General features: G+C 38.9%; 1 protein-coding gene across 3 annotated transcripts in view; it reads right to left on the bottom strand.

The window, feature by feature from the left end:
* Positions 1-2,974: 2,974 nt before the first annotated feature.
* DENND6A (DENN domain containing 6A) overlaps positions 2,975-19,111 on the bottom strand; it is a 43,811-nt gene continuing 27,674 nt past the window's right edge. The window contains exons 12-20 of one of the 3 annotated variants that reach the window (XM_074957719.1): positions 15,414-15,508; positions 13,278-13,343; positions 13,113-13,177; positions 12,318-12,407; positions 11,559-11,612; positions 11,359-11,468; positions 6,656-6,758; positions 6,134-6,208; positions 2,975-4,972 (exon numbers count right to left, since the gene is read on the bottom strand). In XM_074957719.1, coding sequence (XP_074813820.1) covers positions 4,841-4,972; positions 6,134-6,208; positions 6,656-6,758; positions 11,359-11,468; positions 11,559-11,612; positions 12,318-12,407; positions 13,113-13,177; positions 13,278-13,343; positions 15,414-15,508 — 790 coding nt within the window. In that variant the 3' untranslated portion in view covers positions 2,975-4,840. Of the gene's footprint in view, positions 4,973-6,120; positions 6,232-6,655; positions 6,759-11,358; positions 11,469-11,558; positions 11,613-12,317; positions 12,408-13,112; positions 13,178-13,277; positions 13,344-15,413; positions 15,509-19,111 lie in introns of all 3 variants that reach the window. The other 2 variants (XM_074957720.1, XM_074957721.1) reach the window with 2 other exon arrangements.

Genomic DNA, 19,111 nt, shown 5'->3' with positions numbered 1-19,111 from the left:
CCAAACACTGGAATTCAAGGAAATAATCTTCATGGTCAGTTATCAAAATAAAGTGTGGGGTGGGTGGAAACTAACATCAAAGGGAGAAGTGTCAAGCAAGCTTCTGTGTTTGTACTGGACAGTAAATATTAATCCTTTATTATTATTTTTGTATTAAACTTGATTTCTTGACCAGAAATCCCAAAAACTTGTGTTAGCCAAAGGTGCTGGCTACACTGTTAAAGAGGGTTTTCTTTTAAATAAATGAACATCTTTGTCCTAGTAGGCCTGTACTCTATTGTCTACTGTTTTACTTAGAACATTAGCTGCCCCTAGTGCATTATCAATAATACTGAATTTTAGCTAGACCTTAGTGTGTTGTTAAATAATGGATTGTGTGTCTTTTTTACTCTAAACTCTTGACCCTTAAAGAATGTCCAGAAAGGAACCACTTGTAACCTACACAAGGCAGATGTTTTCAGCAATTAATAAGATCATCATCGAAAGAGGCTTTAAGCTTATCAGGAATTACTTTAACAGACGATTTCTATCATAATGACTTGATTATAGATATATATTGTAATTGATAAAATAGTAGCTGGTTGAACAGATGTCTTTAGCTTATCTATTATGTAAATCATATACCATGAAATTTAGAAGTCTACCATCAATAGTTCATTTTCTTTCTCTTTTCTGTGAACACAGTCTATAAAGACATACCTGTTATAGATATATGTTGTAATGGACAAAACACTAATTGATAAGTGTTGCTCATAAATGCTCTGTAATTGTTTTACAAAATGGATAAGGGACACGTGGTATGTCTGGATTAATATCCAAGTACTAAGAGCTAATTATGGTCACAGAGGGTCCCAACAGTGATAAACTGGTTACAAATATTACTGGCTTATTGAATCAAAATAAGATCAAGCATAATAAAGGATTTTTCTTTGTTTTGAGCAGTATATAAGGGGTGAGTTTTGGGGAGTTAGTCATAAGTGAACTCAAGTACACCACCTCACTTCTGCAATCTCAGATTTGGTATACGTTTCCTTTTCTGTATTCTGCATAGTGCTGTAATAAGTATTGCTTGATTGTTTTACTTAAATAAAACTTCAACTGAGTTAGTTATTTGACTTCATGACTTATTAAATCTGAATATACATCATCATCAATGGTCAGGGTCTCAAAATTGGTAGAAATTTGGTTGCACGGCAGAACCATACGGAACTGTTACACTCACGCCTTTCTTTATCCATTCTTTTCTGATCAGACCATAGCTGCTGTCATGGTTCAAAAGCTAGTTGCACCTCTGTCTCCTTTCAGGTCTGAGTGCACGCCTGCAGGCATTAAGCCTTGTACTTTTACCTATCACAAGGTGGGATTGCACAACTCTCCCACTCTTAGACTGGGCCCTGGGGTACAGTATCCTGTATATCAGCTGTTGTTATCCTACAGGCCCAACTGAGTTCAGGGACCTGTGGTTCTTCCCTTCAGGAGTTTGTGACCCGTGGCATATAGTGACAAAACAGCCTTAAAATCAAAGTTTTGTTTATTTTAGCAGTAAGAACAAAGCTTTTAGGGAAAAAGATTTTAAGATAGACATACATGTAGAGTGTTTATCTTATCTAAAATCTTACCATCTCCTGCTGGTAACCCAGGCAGGTGTAACTTCTTTGTACATCCCCAGTGTGGATTGTGTATCTCTGTTTCCCCTGAACTGCTGCGGCCTCTCTTTTGAGGGTGCCCCTTTTAATCCTCCCAGAGTTGCTTTTTTCTTTTGTATTTGTGGGCCTTTTTCTGTCCAGGTCAAAACCACTGTTATAGGTTGGCTGGAGATAGAGGCAAAATCATCAAAACTAATAGTTCTTTTATTGTCTCTTAACAACTTTTAACTGTTTGCTGAGAGGTGACTATATTTGGCCATTCTTTTCTTTCCTGCTCGTTTTTCCAGACAGTCCCCTATTACACTAAAAGCAATACATTCATACTTTAAGCGTCCCAGGAACCAGGCCAACATACAGTATTTATAAATTGTCACAGGGCACCTCCCTATCTGTCACTGATGCCTCTATTTGTTAGCTTGCAGAAGGCCCAAGCAGATTGTCTCCTCAATTCCCCCAGGCATTTTCAGAGGGCAAAAAGTAGGCAGAAGCATCTGGCATCATCTCACCTTCCTACTCTGAGGTCATTACCCTCCTTTTCTGCTCCTTAGGACTTCTTCCCTTGTCTGTCCCTCCAAAACGTCTTACCCCTCCACCCCCATTATTTCACCACTTATTTGCTTATACTGCATCACCTTCCTTCCTCTCTCTGCTTCCCTTGTCCAGACTTTTCCCCTTCCTTTCTCATCTACTCCCCATCCCTCTGGACTCTTCCCCCAATCACACATCATCACATTCTCCTGTGTGTGTGTGTGTGTGTGTGTGTGTGTGTGTGTGTGTGTGTGTGTGTGTGTGTGTGTGTGTGTGTGTGTGTGTGTGTGTGTGTGTGTGTGTGTGTGTGTGTGTGTGTGTGTGTGTGTGTGTGTGTGTGTGTGTGTGTGTGTAAGGGCCTGTCTTCCCTGCTGTTGCAGTGAGACAAATGATGAGGGTTCCGGCAGAGGAGCAAATAAGGAACAGTCTCTGTAGGCTGCTGAACAGCTTCAACAATTCCTCAATGCAGGAGATAATTTGGACATGTGATTTGCTGAACAAGAAACCTAAATAAACATTCCAAAAGATTGACATTTATTTCCTTTTACAAAAATACATATTTTCAGTCAAGTGGTAATAGGCTGACATAATTGGTGCCAGTTTACACGGTTCTAAGATATCATACAGTGCTTCAGTTAAATATTTAAAGATAAAAAGAAAAGGAGTACTTGTGGCACAGTAGAGACTAACAAATTTATTTAAGCATAAGCTTTCGTGAGCTGCAGCTCACTTCATCGGATGCTGCATCCGATGAAGTGAGCTGTAGCTCACGAAAGCTTATGCTCAAATAAATTGGTTAGTCGCTACGGTGCCACAAGTACTCCTTTTCTTTTTGCGAATACAGACTAACACGGCTGCTACTCTGAAACCTGTCATATTTAAAAGATAATTTACCAGAGTAATGGCCACTTTTCAGTTTCAGGGTTAGAAATGCTAGTCATCAGTTGTGCAAAACAAATTGCAAGTTAGAGATTAATTAATGCCATAGTGGTATAATTTAAATGACAGTCTTGATACAATTTGTTAAACTACCTTCTGATCATGAATAATTTTATATAAACCGTAAGAGTATTAAAATACATATTTTCTTAAAAATAACAATGTGACCGTTTATACCTAAAGACATTTTTAGAAAGATAGTATGAAATATTTATCATACAAAGGCATTTTTTCCATAGCAGGATTGCAATGTCACAAGACTTCTTATTCGACCCAAAGTACGTAAAGCAGAATGTTTTGATAATTGTGAACCACTTGTCATTTAAGAGTATACAGTACGTACTGTATTTATTTGTACATCATGGCTTCATCTTATCCTGCTTGGAATAGATCCTCAAATTCACTCTTTGCATGCAGAGCAAATGTGCACTTTTTATACCAGTCTTAGTTTTCTTGGTTTAAAGTGATCTAGTGGCAACATATTCTTGTTGCTTAATATAGAATGAAAAATGGTTATTTATGCATATTTACTGTATGCATGTATTTTAAGTAGCTTCACTGTGCTGCAACCCCTTCTGGATATAGTCTCAACAATCCATAAGATTCCTTCAGCTGAAAGTAATATAGTCTCCTCTCTCCTGCCCCATTTCCTCCTCCTAAAAAACAATCTAACAATCATTTCCTGGCAGGAGAGAGAAGCACACCATAAGATTACTACTACAAAGATCCTCAACTACAGTGGATTCTGTGCCAGCTAGCACTACTGACATCTATTACAGGATGAGCAACAGTAACATTAAACTTGGTATATTTAGTAAGCAACACTGTATATTTTGTGATGAAGACTATATAGTTAAGACTGATTAATGGAAACTTAAATCCTGAATTTCAGGAGTTCAGCTTTAAAATCATTTTAATTGTTCAATGATAAAAATACAGCTAATCTGAGGTTAGCATTAATTAAGGCCTGTGAAGACAATCACCCATTATCTCACTTAAATGGACAAAGTTAAAGGAAAATATACCAGTTTCCTCTTTTTTAGGATACATTTAACAGATGCCTTCTTTTCTGTGCAGAGACAGATGTAATATAATAATTGAAAAAAAGAGTAAAAAAATAAAACAAGATTAATGGCCAATTTAATGCTTTCACTTGTCTCTGCTAATAGCAGTTCTATAAATCATAAAATTGTAAACAATGATTTACCAACAAAATTCCTCAACTATTATGTACTTCATCCAAGTCAAAAACTAACTGCCAGGCTATTGTAACATCAGACGAAAAATATCTAAAGAAAGAAGGCATTAAAAGCAATTAGATATTACCTTAAATGGGACAGTCTCTTTACAAAGCCAAGGTGAACGTTGCTTCCCCCTGAGTTAACAGGAATGTGCACAGCAGCACCAATTTAAAAAAACATTCTGCAATGCCAGCATTGCATTGTGGTCCTGCATGTTTCATAATTTCACATGCCCACAGGTTTTTCATAAGAGCACTTGGTTTTAAACATAATGAACACAAATTCTTTAGTGCCATCAGGATTTAAGTGGAACCCTGTAGGTTTCTACTTTAAAAGAAAAGCTAAAAATTGTTTTTCCACTATTACTACTGTCAATTACAGGTGTTAATATACCATTCACAGCTCCATTCCATTGATCTCTGCCAGTCTCTTCTGTGAAGCTTTGAAATATGTTGTGTGTTTGTGACATAAAAATCCTAATAGAAATCATGTTGTACCAGTTTTGAGCAGAATATCCTGTAAATCATCTGGAAGTGCTAGTATAATTGCATCAATGTGCATCTGTAGCTTTTCCATAGTGTCAGGTTTCATGGGTAGATGTTCTCTGTCAGCCTGGAACTACAGGAGGCACAATTAAACACATTTTTCAATAAAAAACCTGCAAGTGAATTTAATGTTCATAAAAGAAATCAGACTAATGGATCTGAAGTCCTCCATCTAATGAACAGGTACGTGGACAGTGGGAATGCAAACTTCCCCTCATACCACCAGCTTATTTCAACCTTGATTTGGACAGACTTCCAGGAATCAAGGGAAGTTTGGTTTCCGGGTTCATTTAGGACTCAGTCTTGCTCCTATTGGAGTCAATGGCAAAACACCCTTTGGCTTCAATGGGAGCAGGACTGAGCCCTTAATTTTTGGCATCTCTACTTAGATTGCCAACATCAGTATGTGTAACTGGGTGCTTTGTCCCTCAAGGTATTGAGGGTCTGAGGCTAGCCAACCCTGATTACTGAATGAGCCACAAATGAGATCAGGTGATTTTCCTACAAAGAGCAGCAGGAAGCCCAGGCCACTGCAGGGCGTGAGAAAGGCTCCTGCTGGAAAGATGCTGACATCAGGAGAGTTTGGAGGCTAGAGACCAGTGAGTCGGAGGCTCCAATGGGAAACCCCTAATTGGGTATGGGCTTAGAGATCAGAAAAGGCTGAGCTCCAGCTTGGAAGAGATGGGACAACATATTGGGAAGAAGAGGAGCTCTGGCTGTGACAGAAGATGCCAGAGCTAAGTATTAACTTTTGGGTTGTCCTGATGGACTTTATTTTGGGACCCTGAGGATTGTTTTGAAATGTTTCTGTTATTAAACCAGCACTAGGCAGGGGTGGTGTAAACCCAGAGAAAAGCCTGTGTGCAGTTATTTCAGGGTCCCTGAAGAGAGGGAAACAGAGGCAAGGCACTGGAGAGCAACCTCTGGCCATGAGTGGGACACTCAGGAAGCCGTGGGTCCTGTTAAAGTGAGTTTTGAGCCGTCAGCTAGGCAGAGGACTGAAACAATCAATTAAACCATCTGAGTTCTGTTCACCCACCAGCCTTTTGGTTACTGCTGAACTGGGCCATCCACATTTGAATCAGTGACCTGGATGATCACCATCAATTTTCTGAGCTATCAAAATCTTGTGAGGAACACACAGTTCAATTTGAAGTAGATGTAAAACACACAAACACACTCACGCTATAATATGAAGTGACAAATTTCATCTGTACTTACTATAGTTACATACCAGTTTATTCTTTAGCTTTAAGACAAGATCCACTGTTTCTACTTCAGTATGTTTCTGACTCCAGAGAAGCAAGTCCTTTCAGATAAAAATTCATAATTCTGAAATATTTACATACATAAACACACAGTACTTTCAACAATACCATTAATTTACTTTTGAAAAACTTCTAGTATATTTCGAACATTACTGCAATATACTACTTCTCACTATTTATGCATTTGTCATCTTAGAGAAACACAGGCTGGTCAATTTCATTTTCCAGCTCTCCAGCATTAGCACACTCTTTAGGTTCCAAATGCTGCAGAGATTTTTTATTTTTTTCAAGTATTTCAAACTGGAATTTAGCTTTTTTTTTGTTTTTGTTTTTAGTTGAAATAAAAGGTTCTGACAAGTGTCTCAATCTTTTTAAAGATTACAGTTGACAAGTGGCGAGGACAGAACACTTCTGAAACATGGAGCAAAGTTTTGATGTAAAAAAATATTTTATAAATCACTAAAAGCAAAAAATCTTACTTTTCTTACCTCATTACAGAGCGCTTCTAAATGGAGGGCCTCCAACTTCTGTGTCATTTCCTTCCGCCGGGTCCTGAACCAGCCACTGAAGTTTGGAGATTTCAAGAAGTGTCTTTAATAAAAGAGTGCAAACAAATTTATATTTTAAACTGCATTCTCAATTCAATTCTTTCATTTTCCCCCACCATCAAGTCTCTTACACAACTTCACAAGATTGTACAGTAGTTTTGTTGTGGGGAGGAGGAGGAGGATATAAATATCAATTAGGAGGTTTTCATCTTTCAGAAAAATTATTGATTCTGCTTGCGAAGGAAAGTTATGTAGTGGAACACTGATTAAAAAGCGTCACTACAGGTTTCTGTGTCCCTTCAAAAAAAAACACCAAGAAGCCTTATGCTCTGAAGTCCTTATGAAGTCTTCAGGCACAAAGATGCTTGTATTTAAAGGACTTGTCGTTTTATTTGAAATGTTGATTATCGAAAACAATTTGATGTCCCCTGCCATTGTGCTTTAGCTAACAGTTTCCATTCTAATGAAAGGAAAGGTGATTGAGAACTAAAGGGTTTAATTAGGATTATTGCTCTTGCTAGTTCTTCATGAGTTTAGGGGTTAATATAACACAGCTTCTTTGACCATGGGATTCTTACTTCACACATGGATAGGTATAGGAGTACTGTATAGCCATCTATTCCTGTTTATACAGATTATTCTTAATGATTTATATTATATCACATCACCCAAAGGCCACCATCAGGACCAGAGCCTGATTATGCCGGGTGCTGTGCAAACATACGTTAGAGAGAAAACCTGTCCTGGAGGACCTCCCATCCAAAAGATAGAAAAATGGAGATATAACATACAAGGAAAATAAACATGGAGAAGGGTTAACACAGCTTGGTTAGTTCCTTTTTTTAAAAAATTAGGGTAAAAGGTACAGTGAGGACTGTCCACGTCTAAATGTACGGGAGTAGGAAAGACAAAGGGAGGGGCACCGGCCACGACTCATCTGCCTATCCATGATCAGCAAGCAGGGTTTTGGAGGCATCACAGCAGAGGTGAGTGTTAAGGGGGCATGTGAAAGAAGATAAAGGTACTAGCTGTAATGATTATAGTAGGGATTTTAAAAAAAATGTATAAGGGGTGGTGTGGCAAAGATGCTTAAGGAAAAAGTTGTCAGATGGGCAGTAAAAGCTAAGAATTTTGGCAGTGCGAAGGCAGGGCTCAATGGTACAGTATGATACTAGGTCAGATAGAGAGGGTGAGGCTAAGTTGTGGGATCCTTACAGGGTCAAGACAAAAAGTAATGTGGAAGTGAACGGGGCACTAGAGGAAGAACTCAAAGAAAACTATGATGTGGTCAGGAACATAACCCAGGAAGATGATCTTACCAATTGCATTTTGAAAGACAGGAGCATTTTTTAAAAGAGCCTATCATTGTATATAAGAACGGCCATAGTGGGTCAGCCCAAAGGTCCATCTAGCCCAGTATCCGGTCTTCTGACACTGGCCAATGCCAGGTGCCCCAGAGGGAACGAACAGAACAGGTAATCATCAAGTGATCCATCCCGTCACCCATTCCCAGCTTCTGGCAAACAGAGGCTAGGGACACCATCCCTGACCATCTTGGCTAATAGCCACTGATGGACTTATCCTCCATGAATTTATCTACCATATATACTCGTTCATAAGCCAAATTTTTGTAGTAAAAAATGGAAGCATCAGAGAAGGGGGTCGGTTTATGAACGGGTATACAGAGGGAGAGGTGAGACACAGCCTGCAACAGTGAGGCAAGGAGAGGCAGCACGGCCAGCAGAGCCAGAAGAGAAGAGGGGGGGCCAGTCTCTCTCTGCTTCTGGCCACGCTGCTCTCACCCCAGCCTCCAAAGCAGCTGCAGCTCCGGGGCTGGCAGGCTGCAGCTGTGCCGCTCAGCTCTGCCCACCAGAGCAGGCTGTGGCAGCGCTGCCAGCCCTGCCAGAGCACACTGTGGCCGTGCCGCCCGGCCCAGCCTGCTGGAACATGCTGTGGCCGCGCCACCCCGTCTGGCCCATTGGAGCAGGCTGCAGCACGCGTCCCAGCCAGCTGGAGCAGCTCCGGCCAGGCCAGAGACATTTTCCCCTGGCCCTCCCCAGATAAGGTGGGAAGAGATGGGAAGGGGAGAGTGTGGGGGTCCTGGGCTACGAGTGGGATCATGGGGGTGGGGGTGGTCACAGGGGTTGCTCCCCTGACCCCCAGCTTCTCCCCCGCAAAAAATTTCCCTACCAGTTGCTGTCCCGGCCCTTCAGGGTAAGCAGCTGGCGCACCGGAACACTTTGTTTACTTAGGTTTACCTCCATGCCTGCGGACGCTCAAGGTAAACAAAGCATCTCGGCCCGCCAGCAGCTTATCCTGATGGCCCAGGAGCCAAAGTTTGCTGACCCCTGAATTATAGGGTCGGCTTATGAATGGATCATAAAAATTTTCCATTTTTATGTATCCATCTTGGGGGTTGGCTTATGAATGGGTTGTAAACATTTTCCATTTTTATGTATTCATCCTCTATCATATCCCCCTTAGTCATCTCTTTTCCAAGCTGAAAAATCCCAGTATTAATCTCTCCTCATATGGCAGCCGTTCCATACCCCTAATCATTTTTGTTGCCCTTTTGTGAATCTTTTCAAAATTCCACTATATCTTTTTCTGAGATTGGGCGACCACATCTGCACACAGCATTCAAGATGTGGGCATACCATGGATTTATATAGAGGCAATAGGATATTTTCTGTCTTATTATCTATCCCTTTCTTAATGATTCCTAACATTCTGTTCACTTTTTTGACTGCTGCTGCACACTGAGTGGATGTTTTCAGAGAACTATACACAATGACTCCAAGATCTCTTTCTTGAGTGTTAACAGCTAATTTAGACCTCATCATTGTATATGCATAGTTGGGATTACGTTTTCCAATGTGCATTACTTTGCATTTAGCAGCACTGAATTTCATCTGCCATTTTGTTGCCCAGTCACCAAGTTTTGCGAGATCCTTTTATAGCTCTTCACAGTCTGCTTGGGACTTTACTGTCTTGAGTAGTTTTGTATCATTTACGAATTTTGCCACCTCACTGTTTACCGCTTTTTCCAGATCATTTATGAATATGTTGAAGAGAACTGGTCCCAGATCAAACCCCTGGGGGACACCACTATTTACCTCTCTCCATTCTGAAAACTAACCATTTATTCCTATCCTTTGTTTCCTATCTTTTAACCAGTTACCAATCCATGAGAGGACCTTCCTTCTTACCCCATGACAGCTTACTTTGCTTAAGAGCCTTTGGTGAGGGACCTTGTCAAAGGCTTTCTGAAAATCCAAGTACGCTTATCCACGGGATCCCCCTGTAGTATCAAAGCACTTATGATGTAAAAAAGATGGAGTGAAAGAGGCGCTTTACCCAGCACCTCTTGCTGGCCATTCCATCATGAAAACTGTGCATCTTAACCTCCCATTTGAGAAGGTACTACAATTGCAGCCAAATTGATGGAAGAGATGTTCTGTGTATAAAATACATCCAGAATAGAAGACTGACCAGCATGAAACTATGAGATCCCACATTCAGCTATTTAGAGCTCCCTACTGAAAAGCTTTTCTTCCCATTTATCTAGTAATTTTTTAAATACTAGAATATAGTGCTCTATAACACTTTGCACTGTCACATAAAAACCATGAACAGGTGTCATAAACATACAACTAAGGGTAGCATAAAATCCCTCCTTTACCTGTAAAGGGTTAAGAAGCTCAGATAACTTGGTTGGCACCTGACCAAAGAGGAGAAGATACTTTCAAATCTGTGGGGGGAAGGTTTTTGTTTTGTGTTTCTTTGTGTTCTCTCTGGGTCAATGAGGAACCAGGACAGGGAAAATACATTTCCTAAAGCCATACCTGAACTAAGCATTTAAGATTACAAATTGTAAGTAATAGGAAGGAAATGTGTTAGATTATCTTTTGTTTTAGCTTGTGAATTTTCCCTGTGCTAAGAGGGAGGTTTATCCCTGTTTTTTGTTACTTTGAAGTTTTGCCTAGAGGGGAATCCTCTATGTTTTAAATCTTATTACCCTGTAGAATTACCTTCCATCCTGATTTTACAGAGGTGTTTATTATAAAGAAAAAAAGGAAAAGAAAGTTCTGTTTAAGAATCTGATGGGTTTTTAGTGTCCTAAAAACCCAAGGGTCTGGTCTGTGCTCACCTTGTTTACCTATCTGGTTGGTAGATTCTCAAGCCTCCTCAGGAAAGGGGGTGAAGGGGCTTGGGGGAATATTTTGGGGAAATAGGAACTCCAAGTGGTCCTTTTCCTGAATCCTTGTCTAACTCACTTGGTGGTGGCAGCATACTCATCCAAGGATAGGGAAGGATTTGTGCCTTGGGGAAGTTTTTAACCTAAGCTAGTAGAAATAAGCTTAGGGGGTCTTTCATGCAGGTCCCCACATCTGTACCCCAGAGTTCAGAGTGGGGAGGGAACCCTGACAACAGGTTACCCAGAGGGGCATATCTGAATGGATATTTAAAGTTTGCTAAACATTATGAATTTGTTTGATTAGACACGAAGAACTATGAAAATAAATCTGCATAATATTCAGTTATAACAACAATTAGATTTGCCCCCCAAATAAAAAGGGCATGTAACGTGTTATGCATCACTGTATTTACATACAAATTGGTGTCTTATTTTAAAAAGTGACCTGTAAAGTCCAATCCAGTCTCCCTTTAACCCAGAGGTGAGCTGTGGTCCTGCTTTCTCAAGTGTTTTCATAAATTCTTCTTGGCTGAATTGTCTCAACTGTGGTGGATTCTACAAAAGAAACCAAGTTTTTGGTAGCTTACGGTATGAGTTTTCTTTAGTCACAAACATCTTCAGCTCATTTGAGGATTATTTCCTTACCTTCCATGGAGATATGCTTTTTTGCAGAGGCATCAGGCTTGCCACATAACGTTCCTGAGATGGAAGAAAAATAGTTTAAGAAAAAAAATCCTGATCTTGGAGCCACTGTATTTTTAATCAATTTGCAGTAATATGCCATTTGGTTGAAACAGGCTGCCTAGAACAGTCTTCTCAGCTATCATAACAAACTATAATAATATACATTTATATACCTCTTCTCATCACAAAGTGATCTATAAACTATGTACATTCAACACCACTGAAATCCAGCCAACTCTGGGATTAAAGGAGACAACTAAGCAGTTGACAGCATGTTCAACAGTGTGGGGAGAGAAAATTTATTCAAAGAATATGTGAAGAATTAGAGGAAGTACTCAAAGTAAAAAGAGCTATGGAATCATTAGTGTCCATTCAGAACAGACAGGATCTCTACTGCTGAGGTCTCATCTGAAAGACTACCTCACAGTATCTGCCTTTACAGATATACAGATAAATGTTCCCTGCTGGGATCTGAACCTTTGGTTTCAGGGAGTTTAAAATGCTTCAAATCTGATGCTTAGACTACTAAACCGTCATCATCTTCCTAGTGCACCTGAGAAAATTTAAAACTGCAGGACCAACTATATGTTTAAAAAATAAAGTCACAAAAGTAGTCCTGAAACTCTAGTTATTTGAAAGAAATTATGACAATAGCTTTTATAATGAAGACATATTTTTATCATAGGTGTTGGCCAACAAATATTACATATGTCATCTTACTAATGGAATGATGAAGCTTTGTGTCAGTTCCAAGAAATAACGTCTAAGAATTACACTTTGGGCTTCTGCGGGACGTTTCTGTTGTACACCCTGTAAGAAGCAACCACAGTAATAATCTATTATTCCAACATATGACAAAAAGATTTCTTAATTACTCAAAAATTAGGAGACACACCAAAGACCAGGTTCACACTCCACTGATATACACCTATTTAAAAGACTTAATGCATTGCTGTAGAGAAATCACTAACACTATTAATAGTGTGGAATTTTAATAATCTTAATATAGATCACAGTGATTTCTGTTTCTTTTTATGTTTTTTAAATGGTCTCTATATTTCAAGTTCATCTAGGAAAAGAAACCAAAACATAAGGAGAAAAAAATATTCCGAGAATAACCTTAAACCAGGCAAAGCTAGGAAATTTTTGAGTTGAGAAAACTCACACAAGAGATTTCTCGGCCAAAAACAGGTTTGGAAAAGCATGGACAGACATTGATTAATCATCTAAACTCTCTGGATTCTTACCCTAATTTTTTTAAATTCCACCATTCAATTTTTATTTTTATTTTTTTAAAAGCACATGACTACAACTGCTGACAGGAAGACAAACACTCCCAGAAGACAATGTTTGAATCAGCTCAGGCAGGGAAAAGACATAAGTGTCAAAGTTCATATTTTCAGAGTTTCTTGTTTTAGTCTCTGTGAATTCTGTCTACATACTTGACAACCCATATACGAAGAAAAATATCTACCAGCATACAAAACAGTTCAATAAACAGATCTGCAAGTTTACCTTTTGTAACTGTTTTATAATTTCTTCATCTCTGTTCAAGTATGGCTTGTAAGATGTATAAACACCTGGAAGAAAAAAAGAATACAGCCAAAAAACAACTAGGGTATGCATTTTTAGTAAAGAAAATTGTAAGGATTATGTTTTTATGATGATCAAGCTTATTACCAGGTTTAGAATCCAAAGTCTTTAGGTTCTTCAGCTTTTTCACTTTTACTTGTTTTGGAACTTCACCTGCCAAAATATTTAAAAACATCACCACCTTAAAAATCTTTTCTTTGGGTGCATGCACCACAATTAATACATTGTATAATACAAAATGACACATGTATTTACAAATCCTTATTTTTATTCAGTACGTTGCCTGATGACACATAAGATATCAGGTAGGTAAGCATCCCAACTAAAATATATACATGAAAATGTAATAGATAAACTAAGTCTTGCAGACTTTCCATTGAACAAAAGTGCATTAAAATAAAAAATATTAAACATCCTCTATATTGGAGAAAATTAGAAACGGTAGCCATTTGATTCAGAATGATACATATGGTTAAAAAAATTATTACCCCTATAGCAAGAGGATTGCGTTCTCCATTCATCTCCTAAATTTCATCCCATCTCCCTTTGATTCCTATAGGGTGCATACCTTCAGTAATAGTGCTTCACAATTTGGTCGATATAGTATTTAGGGTTGTCAACTGTACAGAAATATTATTAGGGAGAGATCCAAGGCCAGTCCATCCTCCCTAGGCGACCACTACTATTTTGTGGAAGATGGTCTCTCCCCTTCTCCTCCACACCGTGTTGGTGCTCCACGCATAGCATGTAGCAGCCTAGTGCTGCTCTGTAGAACCAAAAAATAAAGTCTGACAATGTTGCTATTAGGTTTCGGAGCTTGACACTAGATTTCTAAATGGGCCAGCTAGTGCAGTACTGTAAGTTATATATGGACACTCTTCACAGACTTTAACTCTTTTTCTGGGCAAAGACAGGGGAAAGTTGAAGTTTTAAAAAAAAGGTCAGGGGCAGCTGTTTCTCAGGAACTGCTTGATGAAATGATTACACAGCTGCACCACAAATTGTATATCTGGTCCCTGAAATGATATACTAGTTTTCAAGCTAATCTGACTGTGCACATGGATTTTGAAGAGGTCTGAAAATTTGACTTTAAACAAATCTTTTTGCTACTTTCACTATGGGGTGTCTATTCATGGCCATAGGATACTTTAATCTTTCCTCTCTCATTTCAAAAAACTTCCCTAGTTCCGGGGAAGACAGTTCCTAGGCCAATAATGACAGTTATACTCCAGAAGGTGGAATACTACGAAATACTTTTCCATGAAAAATGGATTTCGCTGAAATACTCTGCCTGAAGTTATTCCTCCATTCTTGGCCCAGAACAAAGTAACGTATCAGAGCAAAGGAGAAAAGAGTTCAGATACTTAATATCACAATCACACACACAGAGCACTTTATGATCTTATTACTGGTTGGCTGAAAATTTCTTTGCTATCCAAAAGGTAACTGGACAGAAATTTCCATTTGTATAAAAAGAGTCATACAATTTTAAGTACTATAATGACTTAAAGAGCATATTACAAAAATCTAAGTAGTTTAAAAAAAAAAAATCACATCAGCAAATGCATCTTTTCCTAAAACAGTGGCACCATTAGCTAGTTTTATGCAGGTAGTATTCTGTGCACTTTTTAAATGACTGTTATTCTTCGGGGTTGTCCACACAGAACATTAGCATGCAGTAAACCCGGGTGTGACTACAGCACACTAGCCTGCTCAGCAGTTATGCTCTGTGTGGACACTGCTACAGTGCTTTACTGGTTTTGCAGTATGCGTCAAGGTACTCCTGTTTGAAATAGACAAGCTCTTACTGCGCTCTACTGATTCTAAAAGAAATCAACATCAGAAATTTCATGAGTGACACATTAGCAAAAGTTTAATTTCTTGGCAGAGGTATGAAAACAGAATGAGTTTTTAAAGATAAAAACACAGATGCTAATAAGTATCATGACCTCCTACCTTGAAGACAGAAAAATAGAATGCTAGATGGACTTTACATTAAGTACCACCCCTCCAATATTTTCGAGAGTTTGAGTTCATTTAACATCCTAAATTTCATGAGAAACATGGTTAACACTGTTTTGCATAATAAACTCAATCCTGGAAACTGGCTCACAAAGCATTTAGATTGTTTATTAGAGTTCAAGACTTCACTAAAGGAAAAAATAAAAAGTCAATATTTTTTACACTTTGAAGCAGAGTTCTGTTGTAGAGCTTATGTTTTACCTGGAAGTTTAATCTCTCCTATTCGGACAATGTGTGGCCAGTGCTGGAGTGTTTTTGCAAAAAAAGGGTTTGTCACTCCTAAAATGACAGAGGGCCTAGAAAAAGAAGAAATTCTTCAATCAAGAGAGCAACAGTTTCTGCTACTGAAATTTAGATATCAAATATTATTCTAACTTGAACTTATTCTTAAGAGTGAGAAATTAATACCAACACAAAGAAATAATTAACCACATGAAAAACTTATTTTTTTAAACAGCATTTCCCAAAGTCTCAGCTTTCAGAGGACTGCAGAACAGATACATCATAAGTTATGTATACACTAGTGATGCAATTTCCCTGCAAACATACAAGTACTTGTGCTAGCTCAAGTATGTGTATGCAAGCATGGGACTCACCCCCACCAGCTTATAGTGTAGATGTACGATAATTATGAAATTAAAGAATTAACGTTACCTTAAGTTTGGTTAAGGAAATATATATGTTATATATATTTGTAAAGAAAGGCCCAGACTAGCAAGTAGAAGGAAGGCCTTGAAAATAACGAGTGATAGAGGAATGAAGTAGGGAGAATGTCTGGTTCAAATCATTAATGAAATAAGGGGAAATTTCTAAAAAGGCAGCCTCTGACTGGTACAGGTGACTGCAGATGTCTTAAAATGAGCCAACATGGCCCTTCCCCAACCCACACTCCAACATTAAAACCTACGTGAACCCAGATGCAATGGGAAAACTGTTGAATAGCATGAAGGAGTCGAGGAAAGGCTTTAGGACAGAGGTCCCCAAAGTGTGGGGAGTGCCCCTGTAGAGAGGCAATGAGGGACTGCCACCCAACCCTCCCCGCCCCCAGCTCTGCTCCAGTCCCACCCCAGCCATATCTCCAGCTCCTCCCATCCCCTCACCTGGCCCTGTCCCCAGCCTTGGCGTGGCTCCACACCCAGCTGGGGGCCCAGCACCAGCCCCCACCATGGCCCAGCTGCAACTCCACTCCCGGCCCTGCACCAGCCCCCAGCCTTGGCCAATGGTCGTGGCTCCATTCCCGAACCGGGGCCGAGACTGGGGGCAAGGCTAAAAGTGGAGGTGCACCTGGCTATGGGCCTGGCTCCCAGCCCCCACCTGTGGCTCTGCTCCCACCCCAACCTCGGCCCCTGTCTGCGGTCCCACTCCTGGCCCGAGTGGGAGGAGGAGGGGGTGTGTGGACAAGGGTAAGTGGGGGGTGCAACTCTCAAAAGTTTGAGGATGGTTGCCTTAGGAAGAAAGGAGATTGTAAATCTTATCTGGATTAAGCCTGGAAATAAGAGTGAACTGTCTCAAATTGGTTGTTAACTGAAGTCAGTAATTGGCAATGACATCACTTGTTTGTTAAAGGGTATAGAAAGTAAACTCTTAAAGGGCTCATTGCTAATACCTGCCTGATCATGTTAGAGCCCACTAATATGGAGTTAAGCACCCCTGAGTTTAGCCAGTTTGTAAGTATCTTGATCAAATGCTTATAAATGTTTTCAGAGTAGCAGCCATGTTAGTCTGTATTCGCAAAAAGAAAAGGAGTACTTGTGGCACCTTAGAGACTAACAAATTACCAATACTGTACCAGTCAGAGGCCTTCTTTTTATAAATGTTTTGTTACTGTCGGGATGTAGTGAACTGCTTATTATTTACCTTTTTAGGCATGCTAACAGCAATTGAATAAATATCATTTGGCCTTTGGACTTAATAAAGGAACGTATGGTTAAATTAGTATTTGGTGATTTCCCATAGCAATATTAATAATTTCAAATATTAATAATTCCAAAAGTAGACATAACCTTATTTAAAGTCTACACTGTAATAAGACAGCACTCCTGCCACGTCTCACGTTGTACCAATTCTAGGTTAAGTTCTCCTCATTTGCACTGGTACATCCCTGGAATAACTACGCAAATCTATGGAATTTATCTGGATTTACACAGATATAACAGCAATTTGATCTTGTGTGTAGCTAAAAGCGAAATGGCTACTTCAAGGTTTTACTATGACAAGCCATTATTACTTTAAAACTTGTGTCAGTCCATGTCCTTTGTCAAATGACTTATTGCTCCTCCAGATGACCAGGAGTTTAAGAGGGGAGAAACTTATTAGATCTAGCCTAGTTCTCTGCTGATGTATGATTGTTTGCTATTAGAAAACACTGTACCTTCTAAAACTAGACTGAAGAAGTCCCAGGTGTTGGGAGACCATTTCATAATTCAATGTATTTCACTGTTAATAATTTTTTCCCTTTTTGTTTGCACTGTTGTTGTAGCCCTGTTGGTCCCAGTATATAAGAGAGAGAAGATGAGTGAGGTAATATCTTTTATCAGACTGACTTTTGTCGGTGAAAGAAGTTTTCAAGCTACACAGAGTTCTTCTTCACGTCTGGTAAAGGTAATTAGAGTGTCACAACTAAATACAACATGGAACAGACTGTTAAGCATAAGGAATTAACACATGAGAAAGTAGGCAACTGACTACTGCAGTCATAGGGCAAAGGTGGATTAGTGGGTTACAGATTATTGTAGTGAAACAAAAGAAGTGGCTCTATTAAGTCGATTATTTTCAGTGTCTAGCCAAGTTATGAATTTAAGCTCCCAGGCTTGTCTTTTGAAGGTGTTTGTGCAGGTTTCCTTTGAGGACTAAGAGGTCAGATGTGGAGTGATTGTTCTGTGATAGGGTATTTTTGTCTTTTTAATCATAATTTTTCAAATGAACTCTCACAGAAAAATGGTAAGACAAAAACACCCTATCACTCTTTTTACCCTGGATGCTGAAATACAGCATGGAAACCGTATTGTGAGAATCCACCATCTTTAGAACAAGAGACTCTCAGAAATAAAGGCCTCTTCCAGTCTCTAAATTTTTTAATGAAAAAAACCAGAAGGATGCATTTCTCTCTTTTGCTGTTATTTTTAAACATGGGTCACTAAAGTTTAGATAAACACTACTTTGGATTCCATGTGACTGGTTATTCAGTTTGCAATTTATTTGCTAAAAATAAATGGACCACAAATATAGTGTCCAAGTTGGGATGCTTTTCCATTACTGTGTTTTCTGAGGATTTTTCTTCTTTTTTTTTTTCCTTTTTTCTTTCTTTCTTTTTTTTTTTTTGAAAAAAAGAAAAAATTTCAGCAGAACAGTCACGAGTTGCTCATGCTTTAAAGGAACCTTGTTCAGAATATGATCAGTAAATCTAATGCAAACAATCAATCACTGATTAAGTTGTAATATTTCAATAAAATACATATTTTGAATATAAGTATATGATCTGGTTACCAACATTTGAATATGGATCTGAAGTGCCACAATTTGGTCTAAGAGCATTTATGAAAATTCAAGATTTCAAATTATATTTCCCAAATACAAAAATTCACAAATATGATTGATACATTCACACAGGTTCACTGAGAAGAGCACAAACTTTTTCTTAAATTTTGTCTACACATGGAAATTTAATGGAATAGCTGTTGTGAAATAAGCTGTTATGCAATAGCTATTCCAGGATAGCCCCTTGTATGGATGCTCTATTCCAAAATTAGTCATTTTATGCAGTAATTATTTTGAAATAAAGTGACTTTTATTCCAGAATATACCATCTCCATGAGGAACTATTCTGGAATGACTATTACAGAATAATTTGTTCTACCTATTCTTGTCAGTTTCCCCATGCAGACAAGCCCTTACTGAAG

This window comes from Natator depressus, chromosome 7, assembly GCF_965152275.1.
Source record: "Natator depressus isolate rNatDep1 chromosome 7, rNatDep2.hap1, whole genome shotgun sequence".
NCBI classification, from domain to species: Eukaryota; Metazoa; Chordata; order Testudines; family Cheloniidae; genus Natator; species Natator depressus.
This window is presented reverse-complemented; position numbering and strand designations above follow the sequence as displayed.